The sequence below is a fragment of the Prionailurus bengalensis genome, chromosome E2 (assembly GCF_016509475.1).
Source record: "Prionailurus bengalensis isolate Pbe53 chromosome E2, Fcat_Pben_1.1_paternal_pri, whole genome shotgun sequence".
Classification (NCBI taxonomy): domain Eukaryota; kingdom Metazoa; phylum Chordata; class Mammalia; order Carnivora; family Felidae; genus Prionailurus; species Prionailurus bengalensis.
Window position 1 is genome coordinate 8,737,322 of NC_057352.1, and position 13,433 is coordinate 8,750,754.

Genomic DNA, 13,433 nt, shown 5'->3' on the forward strand with positions numbered 1-13,433 from the left:
AGCTCCCAGGCACAGCCCCCAATTCCTCCCCAAGGCCCCCGTCACCCCCTCAGAGACACACAGACAAGGCCCCAGGACTGGAATTTATTGCCTCCCTGGCAGAGAGGAGGCATTGTGGGGGCCGTGCCGGCAGGCGGGCGAGTCCTGGGGGGGCTGGTGGGGTGCGGGGCGGGGAGTGTTTCTCTGTTGTGGAGTGTGAGGCCCAGATTCGGAGCTGGAATGGTCAGTGGCGGCTCTTGAAGGCTGAGCTTGACACGGGGGGGCCCTGGTCTGGGCTGGGAGGTTCTGCCAGTGAGAAACGGATGGTCACTCACCCTTTGTGTCTGTGAGACCCCGGGGGAGGGGAGGGGGCAGGGAGGGGCTGCAGCGTCCTGGAGAAGTTTGACCTGGTGGGTCCCTGAGAGCTCAGGGGGACAGGGACACGGGGTGGGTGTGGCCACATCCCGCAGGTCCAGATGGGGAGGGGGGCCTGGCCACCGGGGCCCCTCCTCCGGTCATCCCACGGGGCCACAAGGCTGTAGCGGGCACACTGGGGCTCAGAGCTCATCGTGGTGTCGCGTGAGGTCCTCGCCGTAGTTGGTGGCCTGGCTGCCCACGAACATGTTCCAGTTACTCAGGATCTCGGCCTTGCTCAACCGCCCATCCTGGAGGGAGGGTCAGAGGTCAGCAGGGATGACAAGGGGCCCTGCCTGTGAGACTCCTCTCTGGACCTCTGTGGCCCCCCCAGGTCTCCGTCCCCCTCTCTCTGGCTCTCCGCTCCTCCCTTCCGGCACCCCTCTCAGTCTGTCTGTTGGGGCCCAACAGGGACCCCGGCAGCCCCAAGGTGGGTCTGGTCAGTTCTGCAGAGCCCACCCCTGCACACCTTGTCGGTGTCGCTCTCGTGCAGCAAGTGGTTGGCCTCCACCAGTGGCTGGTCCTGGGCCGGGGGCAGCACCCAGTGGCCGACCTCACTGCCGTCCAGCCGCCCGTCCTTGTTCAGGTCGCGGAAGTCCCGGAACTGCTCGCGCTCGGTCCGCACCCAGGCCGGCTCCTCCTCCCCGGGCTCGGCCGAGTACAGATCCGCTGAGTCGGGCGACAGGGGTGACGTCAGGCGGTTTGGGGCCGCGACCACCAGAGGCTCCGTCCGGTCCCCGACCGCTCCTGACCAAGGGGCCCCGGGCAGCCCCCTTCGCTTTCCCTGGCCTCGGTCTCCTCCTCTGTTTGAATGGGACTAACGGCAACACCCCATTTACAGGTGACAGTCCTGCTACAGGGAAAGTGACTTGACTGATCGATCCTTTCCTCAACTGGCAATCAGTCTGAGGGATACACACGTGAAATGCTGTGTGCCACCCTTAGAACAGCTCACCCCGCTTTCAGAACCTCCCTCAAGGGGCACCGGGGTGGCTCCATTGGTTGAGTGGCGACTCTTAATTTTGGCTCAGGTCATGATCTCAAGGTTTGCAGGTTCGAGCCCCGCACTGAGCTTCGCACAGAGCTGACTTGGGATTCTCTGTCTCCTCTCTGTCCCTTCTCTGTTTACTCTCTCTCTCCCAAAAAATAGATCTAAAAATTTTTTTTTAATTATTAAAAAAAAAACCAGTGTGGAGCCTGCTTGGGATTCTCTCTCTCCCTCTCGCTCTCTGCCCCTCCTCTGCTCGTGCTCTCTCTCTCTCTCTCAAAATAAATAAATATTAAAAAAAAAAAGTTACTCCCTATCCTACCCCCTGCCCCCCTTCAGCCCCTGGCGACCAGTAATCTAATTCCTGTCTGCATGAATTCTCCTATCCTGAACGTTTCATATAAATGCAGTCATACGATATCGTGGCCAAACTCGTGAACTGGGAGATCATGACCCAAGTGGAAATCAAGAGCCTCAAACAGAGTGAACGCCCCCCCAGGTGCCCCCGTTTTCTTATTAAAGTGTAGCTGCCACACGACATCACTTTGGTTTCCTGCACCCCACCGCGACTCAGCGCGCTGTTTCCAAGACTTATATACTTTGTAGCATTGTATTAATCCTTTATCCCTTTGTATGCCCCAATAACATTCCATTGCCTGGATAGACCTTTCGCTCGGGCGTTCATGTGCTGAGGGGAGTTTGGGGGGCCTACAGGTGACTGTACCTGCTGGGTGCTCTATGACCGCCTTTAGAGGCAAGGACACCGAGGACGAGGAACTCATGGGCGGTCACACAGCTGGGGGGGGGGGCAGGTGGGAAGGAGGCAGGCCGGCTGTGAAGCCCGCACCCCGGAGCACGGCGCATTCAAATCTGTGAAGTTCAGGGACCCTGGGGAGTCCGGAACTCCACGGGGAAGAGAAGCAGCCTAGGGGGGTCCGGGTGGGACCCTGGGCTCCGCCACCTGAACTGACGTCCTGCTCCCCCTCAGTCAAGTATCTATCCCTCCGGGCCTCAGCTTCCTCATCCGTAATATGGGGGAAGCACAGCCTCGTAGGGGTTGAGGGGGGCATTAACTGAACTGATGAGGTGCTAACCACTTAGAACAGAGGCCAGCATGTGACAGGGTGCCAGCTTTCGTTCTTAGTCAGTGACGATGCTTCAGTTCTTGCTTACGGGGGTGGGGGGGAAAGACTTCTACCCTCATAGATGTAAAAAAAAAAAAAAAAAAAAAAAAAAGAAAGAAAAGAAAAGAAAAAAATGAATTATGCTTAAATAAAAAGGTCTTGGGGCACCTGGATGGTTCAGCTGGTTAAGTGTCTGACTCCGGTTCAGGTCATGAACCCGCGGGTCATGAGTTCAAGCCCCGCACCAGGCTCTGCGCTGACGGCTCGGAGTCTGGAACCTGCTTCAGATACTTCTGCCCCTCCCCCACTTGCACTCTGTCTCTCTTTCTCTCTCTCTCTCTCAGAAATAAATAAAAAGGTCTTGAGAGGCCTGGCTGGCCCAGTCGGTAGAGCATGTGACTCTTCTTGGGGTCGTGAGTTCGAGCCTCATGTTGGGTGTAGAGATTATGAATAAATAAACTTAAAAAAAAAATGCGTTGGGGCACCTGGGTGGCTCAGTCGGTTCACCATATGACTCTTGGTTTCGGCTCAGGTAGTGATCAGTTGGTCATGAGATCGAGCCCTGAGTCGGGCTCCGCACTCACGTTATGGCATGGAACCTTCTTGGGAGTCTCTGTACGCGCCCCCCAACCACTGCCCCTCCCCCACTCATGCTCTGTCTCTCTCTCAAAAATAAACATTAAGGGGGCACCTGGGTGGCTCAGTTGGTTAAGCAACCGACTTCGGCTCAGGTCATGACCTCGCGGTCCGTGAGTTCGAGCCCCGCATCGGGCTCTGTGCTGACAGCTCAGAGCCTGGAGCCTGTTTCAGATTCTGTGTCTCCCTCTCTCTGTGACCCTCCCCCGTTCATGCTCTGTCTCTCTCTGTCTCAAAAATAAATAAATGTTAAAAAATAAAATAAAATAAAATAAAAAAATATTAAGGGGCGCCTGGGTGGCTCAGTCGGTTAAGCGTCCGACTTCAGCTCAGGTCATGATCTCACGGTTCGTGAGTTCGAGCCCTGCATCGGGCTCTGTTCTGACAGTGCAGAGCCTGGAGCCTGCTTCGGACTCTGTGGTCTTCCTCTCTCTCTGCCCCTCCCCCATTCATGCTCTGTCTCTCTCTCAAAAATAAATAAACATTAAAAAAACACTTTATAAAAAATAAACACAAAAAAATTTTTTTAAAGAAAAAGAAAAATATTTTCAAACTTGAAAAAATATCCATGTTTAACAGCTTTCCCCTCAACTAAATTCTTTGCCCCTCAAGACAGGGGTAGAGGTGGGGCCGAGGGCAAATTTGGGGGTGTCACAAGACCACCCCCCAAATTCGGAATAACAGGAGACACAGCCTTTGCTGTGCAAATACAAGTTCAAGACAAGCTCCCTGACTTCCCACCCCAACCAATGCAGCCCCTGAGGCCGGATTTTGTAGACTCCAGACCCTCCCAGGAAGGAACCCGGTGTGGGATATTCTCTGCTGTATCCTCAACCGCTACCATGCAGTAGGTGTTCAATCCATGTTTCCTGGTCCTGGCACACAGTAGGTGCTTGATAAATGCTCTTCTGGTCTGGCACATAGTAGGTGCTTGATAAAAATTGGCTAGGCCCAGCAAAAACGTGTACTCAATAAATGTTTGCTAGGCTTGACACACGGTGGGTGATCGATAAATACATGAGGGGCCCAGCACACAGTAGGTGCCTAATAAATTCCTGGTGGCTACATGAACTCAAGCCGTGCCCCTGCCCCCACTTCAGAGGGCCATGGCTCTCCCATGGGTGGTATACACTGGGCTGTTCGGGAGAAGACAAGCGTCCTCAGGGAGGGGGATCAGGTTCAACTCACCAATGTACTCCTCCACTTGGACGTAGCCATCTTTGTTCTTGTCCAGATCTTCCAAGGTTTCCTGGGGAGAGTGGCATTGGGTCAGGCTCTGGGGGAGGGATGTGAGGTTCTCTCCGGGAATTCTGGCTCGGCTGTGCGGCCAGGCATCAGAGCAGTCTCAGCACGGTCTACCCGGCCGGGGCTTGGGTGGCTTTCTGGTGTGCACAGTGATGCAGGCCCTACCTGGGGGGGGGGGGGGGGGGGTGGCCAGGGAACCCAGATGTCTTATACAGAACACACAAGGAGATGTGTCCCGCATCGGTAACACTCTTCTCACCCCCGAAGCAGACACTCTCCAAGGGCAGAAGCCTCTTCCCATTTAGCAGAGCCTAGACCCTAGCTCCCTTTTACCTATAAGCAGGACATAACTTGGTGGACCATTGTAATGTACAATACCTCAGCTCCTGGTGTTTTTCTCCACTTTGGGTTTTTTTTTTTTCTTTTTTAGGTTTTACATTTATTTTTGAGAGAGAGAGAGCACAAGCAGAGGAAGGGCAGAGAGACAGAAAGAAAGAGAATCCCAAGCAGGTTCCGCACCATCGGCACAGAGCCCGACGTAGGGCTCGAACCCCGGGAACTGTGAGATCATGACCTAAGCGGAAATGAGTCGGACGCTTAACCCACTGAGCCACCCCGGCGCCCCTTTCTCCACTTCTTGAGCAAACAGCTTCTGTTCCCCACTTTTACATTCAAACTCACTCACTATAGGACAGTGCCGCGTCCGACACCCCACTATGTTTTCTAGCAGAGACAGCTCCAACATCTTAGGGTGGCCAGAAAAAATACGGGAGGCTCACTTACATTCAACTTTCAGATGAACAAGCAATAATTCTTTAGCATAAGTATCTCCCCACACAGTATTTGGAATATACTTATGCTATAGGACACAGTTACATTTGAATTTCAGATAGGGGTGCCTGGGTGGCTCAGTCGGTTGAGCAGCTGACTTTGGCTCAGTTCATGATCTCGTGGCCCACGGGTTCGAGGCTCACTCGGGCTCTGTGCTGACAGCTCAGAGCCTGGAGCCTGCTTCTGATTCTGTGTCTCCCTCTCTCTCTGCCCCTTCCCTGCTTGTGCTCTGTCTCTCTCTCTCTCTCTCTCTCTCTCTCTCTCTCTCAAAAATAAACACTGAAAAAATTTTGAATGTCAGATAGTTTTTCAACATAAGTATGTCCCAGATATTGTGTGGGAGATACTTATGCTAAAAAAACGTATTTGTTGTTTACATTACTTGTCATAAGTTCAAGTATAATTGAATGCCCTTTGTTATTTGCTAAATCTAGTAACTCTACAATACGTATATTGAAATTCCTGTTATTTCTTTTTTTTAAGGTTTATTTAATTTTGAGAGAGAGGGGGATGGAGTATGAGTGGGGGAGGGGCAGAGAGAGAGGGAGACACCGAATCCGAAACAGGCTCCAGACTCGGAGCTGTCAGCACAGAGCCCGAACGCGGGGCTCGAACTCGGGACTGGTGAGAGCACGACCTGAGCCAAACTCGGAGGCCCAACCGACTGGGCCACCCAGGTGCCCCTCCTGTTGTATCTTATAAGTGACTCTTCTCTGTGTTCCCTTGATATAGTGCAGTTGGGGCTAATAGCAATGTTTTGAAATCCTACGTGTGGGGAGGTTGCACCTGACATCCGTGAACGTGAAAGATTAAGAGTGGAATTCAGACAGAGGCTTTTGGCAAACTTCTTCCATAAAGGGCCAGATAGGAACTATTTCCGACTCAACTCTGGAGCTGTAGCACACGAAGTGTATGGGCCTAGCCGTGTTACAATAAAACTTTATTTACAAAAACAAGCTGTGGGCTGGATGGCGCCGCAGGTTACATAGTTTGCTGCCCCCTGGTGGGCACCACGGATTCAGCTGCTGGGGTTCAAATCCAGGCTGTGCCACTTTCTAGTCTGGGTGATCTCAGGCAAGTCTCACCTCTCTGTGCCTGCGTGTCCTTGTCTGTAAAATGAAGGTGACTGCCCACCCCCACAGGGTTGCCGTGACAATTCGATCAAGGTAACGCTTAGGTAAAGGTGTTACGACGGTGCCCCCGGCACACAGGACGTGGCGATCAGGGTCTGTTAAGTAATCTCAACTCAGGGGCCGCCTGGGTGCCTCAGTCAGTTAAGCGTCCGACTCTTGGTTTCCACTCAGGTCATGATCTCACGGTTTGTGAGATCGAGCCCCGCACTGGGTTCTGCACTGACAGCGCAGAGCCTGCTTGGGATTCTCTCTCTCTCCCCACCCTCCCCTCTGCTCTCTGCCTCAATAAATAAATACACGTTAAAAAAATAATCTCAACTTAGGAGAGTAAAGAGGTGTTACAACATTATCTACTAGTGAGTTCCAGAAGGCTGGGTTAACATCTCTCCTCTCTGGATCCTTTTTTTTTTTTTTTTTTGAGAGAGAGAAAGAGCATGAGTGGGAGAGGGGCAGAGAGACAGAATCCCAAGCAGGCTCTGTGTCATCAGGGCAGAGCCTGACGCAGGACTTGATCTCACGAACCGGGAGATCGAGACCTGAGCTGAAACCAGGAATCAGACGCTCAACCGACTGAGCCACCCAGGTGCCCCTCTCCTCTCTGGACCTTTGTCATCTCCAGAGTGGGCTGGACATCAAGCCAATAAAATGCCCTAGAAATATCTAAAGCCACTGAAAGCACACATCCCAGTGGGTCCAGTGATTCCCTCCAGAAGGTTTATCCCATAGCTATACTGATGTGTGTGTGTGAAGGGACGTAATGAGCATCTACCATGGGTCAATTTTGCAGTTTGGCATGTACTAACTCATCTAGTCCCTGTAACCAGCCTTCATGTATGGATATTATCAGTACCACCATTTTATAGATGAGGAAAGGTCTAGAGAGGTTAAATAACTTGCCCAAGATCACACAGCCAGAAACTGCAGGGCTGGGATTTGAACCCAGGCCTTCTGGCCTCAGAGCCCTCGGTCCTAACAGGCTTGCCACAGACCCTCAAAACAGCTCTGAAAATGGAAACACAAGACAGGGGTTAGCCGTGGGGACGGGATGGAGAGTAGGGTCGAGGATGACTCACTTTTTTTTTTTTTTTTTTGCATCTTTTGGGCATTTAAACACATCAGTAAGTTAGCTATTTTAGAAATACACATAATTATATTTGAAAACTAATTTGTGAGGGGTGCCTGGGTGGCTCAGTCTGTTAAGCATCCGACTTCAGCTCGGATCATGGTCTCATAGTTCGTGAGTTCGAGCCCTGCCTCGGGCTCTGTGCTGTCAGCACGGAGCCTGCTTCAGATTCTCTGTCCTCCATTTTCTCTGCCCCTCCCCAGCTCACGTGCACATGATTCTCTCTCTCAAAAATAAACAAACACTAAAAATAAATACATAAAGGGGTGCCTGGGTGACTCAGTTGGTTAAGCTCTGACTTCAGCTCAGGTCACAATCTCACGTGGGTTCGAGCCCCACATTGGGCTCTGTGATGACAGCTCAGAGACTGGAGCCTGCTTTTGATTCCGTGTCTTCCTCTTTCTCTGCCCCTCCCCTGCTCACGTTCTGTCTCTCTCTCAAAAATAAACATTTTAAATAAACAAACAAACAAACAAACAAATAAGGGGCGCCTGGGTGGCTCAGTCGGTTGAGCGTCCGACTTCGGCTCAGGTCATGATCTCCTGGCTCGTGGGTTCGAGCCCCACGTTGGGCTCTGTGCTGACTGCTCAGAGCCTGGAGCCGGCTTCAGATTCTGGGTCTCCCTCATTCTCTGCCCCTCCCCTGCTCGCGCTCTGGCTCTCTCTCAAAAAATAAATAAACATCAACAACAAAAAAATTAAAGTCTATTAAAGTCTAAAGAAAGATATCCTTCCACTATAAAATGGAGAGGGGATTGGTGAAAAATTACAAATAGAAAGTCCATGTATGGGGGTGTGGTCAGATTGGGGTTTTCCTGGAGTTTGGCCACAACTGGGGCTTCCAGAGGCATTTCTGGGGAATATGTTTTCTTTCTTTTTTTAAATGTTTTTCTTTTTGAGACACCCACACGCGTGCGCGCGCACACACACACACACACACACACACACACACAGTACAGTGGGGGAGGGGCAGAGAGAGGGCAAAGAGACACAGAAGCCAAAGCAGGCTCCAGGCTCCTGTCAGCACAATGCAAGGCTCGAACTCATGAACCGTGAGATCATGACCTGAGCCGAAGTCGAGCACTTAACTGACTGAGCCACCCAGGTGCCCCAGTCTGTCTGGGGGATGTGTTTTCTTTAAAAAAAAAAAAAAAAAAAAAAGTAGTTTTATTTATTTATTTTGAGAGAGACAAAGACGGTGCGAGTGGGGAAGCAGCAGAGAGAGAGAGAGGGAGAGAGGGAGGGGGAGGGGGAGAGAGGGAGAGAGGGAGAGAGGGAGAGAGGGAGGGAGAGAGGGAGGGGGAGGGGGAGAGAGGGAGAGAGGGAGAGAGGGAGAGAGGGAGAGAGGGAGAGAGGGAGGGAGAGAGGGAGAGAGAGAGAGAGAGAGAGAGAGAATCCCAAGCAGGCTCTGCACTGCCTGTGCAGAGCTCGATATGGGGCTCGAACTCATGAAACCGTGAGATCATGACCTGAGCAGAAACCGAGAGTCAGACGCTTAACGGAGCCACCCAGGCACCCCTGGGGGATTCTTCTGATGGCAGGCTGGGGGCCCATACCCCAAATATGACCACAGGAAGGGGAATGCAGAGCCAGGAGAGACTGGACACAGGGAGGTCAGGAGTCGGGCAAGGGAGAAGTTGCCCTCCATTGATCTGTTTGTAGCCTGGGTTCCCGGGCACTGTTAGGCTGGCCCTGACGTCAAAAGCCTGGGTCTGGGGTGGGGGAGAGGAGATGGGAAGTGAGGAGCGGGCTCCTAGGGCCCTCACTCACAGCAATCACGATGTCCCGCATGTGAGGGAATTCCTCGGGGTGCAAGAAGGCAGTCAGCTCCTCACGAGTGGCCATTGAGTCCCCGTCCTGGTCCGCCACCCGGAAACGCCGCTCATCACGAGCCATCATCTTCTTGTAGGTTTCGGCGTCCTCTACGTCATGAAACTCTTCACCTGGGGAAGGGGGATATCTCGGTCAGGTGTGCTTTAATGGAGGGAATACGAGGCTGGTTGAGGGAAAAGCCAAAGGAATCCAACTCAGTGGAGTCAGGGCAGGAAGACCTCACAGAACCCATAATAATTAAAAGAGATTCATTATTTGCATATAGTATCTACCCTGCAGTGAGAGCTTATTATATGCTCTTTACCTACAAAATTGCATTTAATTCTCACACCCACCCCCCCCACACACACACACAAGTAAAAGGAATTCTTTCATTTATTCTCACTTTATGAAGGAGAAAATAGATTCCCACAGAGAGGAAATAAGTGGCCCAAAGTCATAGGGCCAGGAATGATGAACTCTGAGTGGACACTGGCCCTTGGGGCCCCAAGGTCACCCTCTGGTGCAGTAGGTTATACTGACTCGGGCTAAGGACAGAGAGGAGAGGAAGGGCATTTTCAACAAAGGGAACAGTATGAGCGGAATGTGGAGATTTGAAGAGCGTGATGAGTTCAGGGAAACCGAGGGAGATCCACATGGCTGGCCAGAAAATGCAGAAAAAGAAAGCCAGAGCGTTGAGCCAGGCTGGACTGAGTTGCTGGGAATCTCCTTTGGAGGCTCTGGGAAGCCATGAAAGGCTGTGAGCAGGGGAAGGTCAGGGTCAGCTCTGGGTGTGGAAAGCCCCTCTGGGATTTGCATGAGGGACAGGCTGGAGGAGGAGTGTGGGGTGAGGGTCCAGGAGGGAGAGAACATTAGCTGTGGGGGTCACAGGGCTGGGGCATGGCGACAGACAGGAACATTTACCATGTCCCCAGCCAGCCAGGGGACAGGGTGAATGGATTTGGGGTTCTCAGGATGAGAGGTCGGAGATCAATGGTCAGGATGACAGAGTATGACAGGTAGATGTCCCTGGTCAACGATCCCCCAGTCGCGGGGTTATGGACGTCGCGGATGCCGGAGCCAGAAGCCAGAGATCAGAGACGGGGAGTCTCAGGGTGATGGGGTACTAGAAGTGGGTAGACCCTGCTCAAGGGTTAGAGGTCAAAGCTTAGGGATTCTGTTTAATAAGCGAAAGGTTCTCAGGATGAGACTAGCAAAAAAAGTCAGGGTCACGATGTGTGTGGGGAGCGGGAGTCGGGGTCTCGCCGCGTACCGGGCTCGTAGTGGCCATAGGTGGCGTTGCGCAGTTCCTCCCAACCCACACGCCCGTCGCGGTCCGTGTCGTACGTGTTCCAGGCCGCGCTCACCGAGTCCCGTATGTGCCGCTGCTGCGTGTGCGCGATCCAAGCGCGGAGCTCGGCCAGCGACACCCAGCCGTCCCCATCCCCTGCGCGGTCCATGCGGTCCACTATGCGCCTGCGAGTCCGGGCGGGGCACACGTCAGTCCCGGACTCCGCCCCCCCCGGAGTCCCGCCTCCACCCAGGCCCCGCCCCTGGGGCAGAGCCACGCCCCCACTCGAGACACCCTCAGAGAGCGGTGAAAGCGCGGTCCCAGAGCCGCCAGCACAGCGAGGGGAGGCACGTGTCAACCCCAGGGCCGCGCCCAGCGCGGGGCTCCGCCCCCTCAATCCAGGCTCGGCTCCCAGAGGCTCTCACGCCCTTTCCGAGGCGCTGCGGGCCTACGGCTGGCGCCGCGGTCCTCCACAAGCCCGGGCTGGGGGAAGGACATACGACAATCCAGGGTCACACCCTCCACTCCAATTCTGCCCCTAGACCCTCACTTGCTCCATCTGTTTGTCCGAGTCGGGGTGGGGTGAGGGAGCGAGGCGCCACATCGCGCCCCTCGCCCGCATGGCCCCTGTCCCAAGCCTCTCTCTGAACTCTGATGGCCACGGCCACACTCACCCCTGACATCTCACCGTTTTAGGCCCTGCGGGTCTTCAGGCCATCCCTTCCAACCCGCCCCCTGCCCCGCCCGCCTGGCTGCACCGGCCCATTGCAGGTGCCTCTCCCCACAGCGCCGCCCTGGGCTGCGTCCCGCACCTCTTCCCTACCTTTCCCTGACTGTATCAGGCATTGGCCTAAGACACTCGCCCGCAACCCCGCCGGCTTGGCCTCCATCACTCCCTTCCCGTGCTCTGGCCAGATCACGTGCACCTTGGGGTCGCATATGAAGCCCCTGGAGGCCCTTCCTCACACACCCTCTCTCGGGCCGCTCCAGTCGGATCCCAGGCCCCCGCCACCGGTTTGGGTCCTTGCCCAACCGCTCACAGAGCCCACAGGGAGCGCTCCCCTGGGTCGCTGTCCTTTAGCCCCGCAACCCAGCCCCTAGGGTTGACTCCCAGATGGCGATGCCCAGGTCGCCGCCCCCTCCCGCTCTGGGCTGTCTCTGCTCTGATCGGTCTGGAGCTGGAGTCCCCAGGACTCACACCCTCCCTCACTGAGGTTCAGGCTGTTGTTCAGTCTAGGTGCAAATTCTGCCACCCCCTCTTGCTGTCTGTGTGACCGTGGGCAAGTCACTTAAAAAAAAAAAAAAAACACGAACAAACTCTCTGTGCCTCGGTTTACCCCTGTAAAATGGGGGATAAACACTAGAACCTACCCTACAGCCTGATTGTGGGGATTGCCTAAGTTAACCCTTGTGAAGCTCTTAGAAGGGTTCCAGGTACTGTAGCAAGGGCTATTCCAAATGCGTTAGCCTATCGCTGCCTTTCCTCCTCCAACCCTCCTTCACCCAACCCCATCCAAGCACGATCTCCCAGCCAGCAGACCCAGTCACCGCCACTGTCTCCACCCTGGTCTCGTCACCATCGTCTCTTGTCTCCCGTGTAGACTACTCTAGTTGATTCCTCACTGGCTCCCTGCTTCTTGCCCCCTACAGCCTGTTCCCCCAAAGGTAACCAGGAGGATTCTGTTGAAACTTAAGTCAGCTCAGGTCCTTCCTCTGCCTAGAGCCCTCCCTTGGCTGTCATCTCATCCAGAGAAAAGTTGAAATCTTCACTGTGGCCTGAAAGGCCCTGGGCTCTTTGTTCTCTCTCTGCCGTGACCTCCCACCTTCTCCTCTTCGGTAGCCTCGCTGTTGCTCAAATATCAAGCCTGCTCCTGCCTCAGGGCCTTTGCATTTACAGTTCGTTCCCTCTGCCTGGAATGCTATTCGCCCAGATACTCACATGGCTCAAATATTACCTTCTCACTGAGGCCTCCCCTGACCTCCCTGTTTAAAAATACAACCCCGAATCCTCCCTTCCATCTCTCTCCTACCCCAGACGGGCTCGGCTTTCCTCTGGGCTGAGCTGGTCGAATTCCTTGGCCACTTCCCGTCCCAGGAAAGCTTCATGGTCGTACTGGAAGTTTCCGTGGGCGTCATCATGAGGGGCCTCGCTCAGGGGGGCCGCCTGGTGCACCCTCCCCTGGCCGTGAGGGCCTGCGTCAGGGGATGGCTTGCCCTGGACCCCACGCCTGAGCAGCAGCAGTAGCAGCAGAAGTGATGCACGCCACATCATCAGTCCCTAGGGAGTGGTGGAGGCTAGGAGTCAGGGGTCACAGGAAAAAGGATATAGACAGGGCAGAATGTCGGGCCGGCGGGGGGAGGGGGGGTGCGATGCGTGGAGAGAGCGAAGACAAGACAGACGATAGCAAGCTGCAAAGTTTAGGGCTCAAGAAGGGCCGGGGATGGGCAAAAGGGGGGCGGGGTTCTCCGAGGTAGGGACTGACTCTTCTGAGGGAGTCCCAGACTGGTCCCAGAGCCGTTAGTGGGGGTTTCAAGCGGGAGACGTGGCGTACTTCCCACGCCAAGTATGGGATGGGGTCGTGGCCAGAGAGAAATCATGCAGGCTCTCAGGCGTCCTTTGCAGCCTGGACTCAATTCCTCGACCCGAGCGAACCCGAACCGCCCTCCCTGGGCAGGCCACCCGCTCTCGCCTCCCTTTACCAGACAATCCAGCTTCGCTTCCCCCTACACGTTCCGCTCGGCGTTCTCCGTAAAGATGCCCCATTTGGCGGCTCTCCAGCCAGGCCCCGCCTCCAGCAGCTCAGAGGCCCGCCCTCCGACCAATGAGCGCTCACGAAGACCCCCCGGGGGGCGGGGCC

At 54.6% G+C, this 13,433-nt stretch overlaps 1 protein-coding gene across 2 annotated transcripts; it reads right to left on the reverse strand.

Annotated features, from left to right (window-relative positions):
- Window positions 1–68: 68 nt before the first annotated feature.
- Window positions 69–13,361, reverse strand: RCN3 (reticulocalbin 3). Of its 2 annotated transcripts, none has more exons than XM_043598551.1 (7): window positions 13,276–13,361; window positions 12,606–12,853; window positions 10,558–10,760; window positions 9,243–9,415; window positions 4,330–4,390; window positions 863–1,062; window positions 69–644 (listed from the first exon to the last, which is right to left on the reverse strand). In XM_043598551.1, exons 2-7 carry the CDS (start codon window positions 12,845–12,847, stop codon window positions 537–539), a joined length of 987 nt encoding a protein of 328 aa, XP_043454486.1. In that variant the 5' UTR covers window positions 12,848–12,853; window positions 13,276–13,361; the 3' UTR covers window positions 69–536. The 2 variants fall into 2 exon arrangements, with proteins under 2 accessions (XP_043454486.1, XP_043454487.1); XM_043598552.1 differs by having other exon boundaries at window positions 13,059–13,280.
- Between the last annotated feature and the right edge of the window lie 72 nt (window positions 13,362–13,433).

Bases quoted from the DNA above. Each gene is read 5' to 3' on its own strand.
- RCN3 (XM_043598551.1), bottom strand. From the start codon at position 12,847: ATGATGTGGCGTGCATCACTTCTGCTGCTACTGCTGCTGCTCAGGCGT. The intron at 10,761-12,605 runs GTAGGAGAGAGA...CCGGACTCGCAG, and splicing joins GAAAGCCGAGCCCGTCTGGG to GCGCATAGTGGACCGCATGG. The intron at 9,416-10,557 runs GTACGCGGCGAG...CCCCTTCCCCAG, and splicing joins CTATGGCCACTACGAGCCCG to GTGAAGAGTTTCATGACGTA.